Below are 2,378 nucleotides of genomic sequence, written 5' to 3'. Positions count from 1 at the left end.
AAGCCAACTATGAGAAGCCTGGACTGGCATGCCCATGCCCTGGGGAGAAACAGGAGGCACAATCCTCTGATGTCCCTCCTCTGAAGGGAAGCAAGGTTCAGTCCAGCCAGAGAGAGAACAAGGAAGGGACTGATGCTGCTGGTTCTGCAAGGTTCCAGTTTTGTGGATACAATGCTTTCCGAATGCAACAGGGCACAGCTCTTCAGATCTGAGAGCCCCGCCGACCCATTCCCACAGGAAATGCTTAGACAGTGTAGGGTAAGGAACCAAGCCCTTCAGGGCCAGGATTTGTTGCACCTGAGTCCTCTGAGCAATGAGGCCACCCACAGCCACACGCTTAATGCACATGCTAGTGTGTTTAGGCTGAGGGTCAGGGGCTCTGCTTTGCAGTTGTGGCATGAAGTCCCTGAAATAAGACTTTGAGGTGTAAACCTGGCTCCTGCTTAACCCTTGAGTCATCCCTGTCAAAACACCCTTCCAGGGAACCTGCAAACCACCTGATTTCTTTCAGTTGCCTCCTGCCTTGGCCTTCCTAGCCAGGGACAGCAATGTGGACATGTCACAAGTGCAAGTTTTCCTGGGCCTTCCCATCCCTCCTGGGCCCCACTCCCCACGCCTCTTTTTCTGCAGCTCACTCCCTTGGTCAGTCTTTCTTCTTAGAATTCCTCCTTCTTCAGTATCCCTGGCCCTCTGGTCCTCACAGGCATAGGTCCTACCTCAGAGGAAGTATCCTTAGCCTCTCCCCAAACCCCTGCCAACTTTGTCTTTCTCCCCTTGCTCTGGACCTCTTCTGAGATCTTTGTGCCCCGCTCTACTCAAGCTATTCAGTCTGTTTTCCTCTCAGCCCCAAGAGCTCCCTCCCTCTGTTATTCTCATCTCCTCCCAGTTGGGTGCCGCCCCCTGCTAAGACATCCCTCCCCCCAGGAAGCCCCTCCACTTCTGGCCCTCCCCACTTCTTCCTAAGCAGTCACCTCTCCTTTGCCCTCCCCCCACAGCCCATCTCTAGTTCCTTCTCCTCCCTCCTTCCTAGACCAGGCCAGCTAAGTCCTCTTCCATTTTTAGATGACTGATTATGATGCTAGCTGCACTTTATTCACAGCCTGAATCTACAGCTGTCCCTTCCTTTCATGCCCATCCACCAAACACACCCAGTGTCTCTTCAACATGACAAAGTCTTTCCACACAGCATGGCATGTCCACACACATTTGTATTTTTCAGAACAAACAACAGTTATGCCCGCAACAATGCTAAATCAACAGGACCCTTAAGCTCCAACACACCGAAAAACATCATCATTTTGCAAATCCACAAACTATACATTCCCTTTCACAAATGTGGCAAATTCTACACTAACAGTTAGAACTTTTTCACCAAGTCATAGACATAGATATGGAAATCATCATCAAACTTGATGAAGTACACAGAGGGTTTGGCTTCCACTTGGTGAATGACCATGCCGATCCGCTTGGAGCCATCTTCTTTGGTATATTCCACGTGTTTGCCTATCAGGCCATCCACAACTCCGGGCTCCCTCTCGGCCGGAGGAGGCTCATTGGGCTCTGGTATGATCCGCAGGTCTCCTTCCTTATAGTCATCCAGAAGCTGGTACATGTACAGCACAGGATCTTTCTCATAGGTAATATAAAACCACGATCTCATGACTGGTGCTTGGCCTAACACCATCCCTCTCCATTCATCCTTAGAACCCTGCTCGCCCTCAAACATATGCTCCACCGCTTTGCCAATGATGGTGCTGGCAAGGTTTGCATCAGCGACCTGAGATGATGCCACCCTGTCCGAGAGAACCTTAAGAGACAACACTCTCTCATCTCGGTGAAGTTCGAGTCCATAGACACAGTCAATCCCGTCATATTTCACCAGATAGAGAGACGGGTTTATAGGCACCTGATCCAGAACGGTCCCTTTCCACTGGGTGACGGGCTCGTCGCCCTCCTTCCACCCGTGGGCAATCCGGCAGCCCACGATGTTCCTGGGGGGCTGGGACGAAGGTCTGCCCCTCTGCTTCTTGGGGCAGCTTCGCTTCTTCACGGTGTTGGTGTTCGCAGGGCCAGTGGCCTGTCCCGTCGGTGCGCTGGCTTGTGCGCTGGCTTGTTGCCCTGCGGCTTCCTGTGCGCTGGGGGTCTCCATGCCTGCAGCCAGCGGGAGCGGGGAAGACAAGAGGAGAGAATGTAGGGGACGTGAACATGCCCTAAGGTGCCGTTCTCCAGGCAGCGACATCTCTTTGTACCCTGCGCGGCAACTACATTTCCCCCGTGCGCCTGTAGCCAGCGCTGGCAGTCCTGGCTGCGTGCCTGCAGGCGCTCTCTGTCCTGGGCTCCTGTCGGCGGCGCGAAGGGCAGCGGCGGCGGCGGGGCTG

The 2,378-nt window shown here is 53.7% G+C and overlaps 1 protein-coding gene across 1 annotated transcript; it reads right to left on the bottom strand.

Annotated features, from left to right (window-relative positions):
• Positions 1-1,191: 1,191 nt before the first annotated feature.
• Positions 1,192-2,287, bottom strand: LOC102769652 (spindlin-2B). Its single transcript, XM_015570461.1, has one exon. The coding sequence runs from the start codon at positions 2,237-2,239 to the stop codon at positions 1,358-1,360; it is 882 nt and encodes a 293-aa protein (XP_015425947.1). The 5' UTR covers positions 2,240-2,287; the 3' UTR covers positions 1,192-1,357.
• Between the last annotated feature and the right edge of the window lie 91 nt (positions 2,288-2,378).

The sequence above is a fragment of the Myotis davidii genome, unplaced genomic scaffold (assembly GCF_000327345.1).
Source record: "Myotis davidii unplaced genomic scaffold, ASM32734v1 scaffold546, whole genome shotgun sequence".
Classification (NCBI taxonomy): Eukaryota; Metazoa; Chordata; class Mammalia; order Chiroptera; family Vespertilionidae; genus Myotis; species Myotis davidii.
The sequence above is the reverse complement of the archived record's forward strand: the minus strand, read 5'-3'. Positions and strand labels throughout refer to the sequence as shown.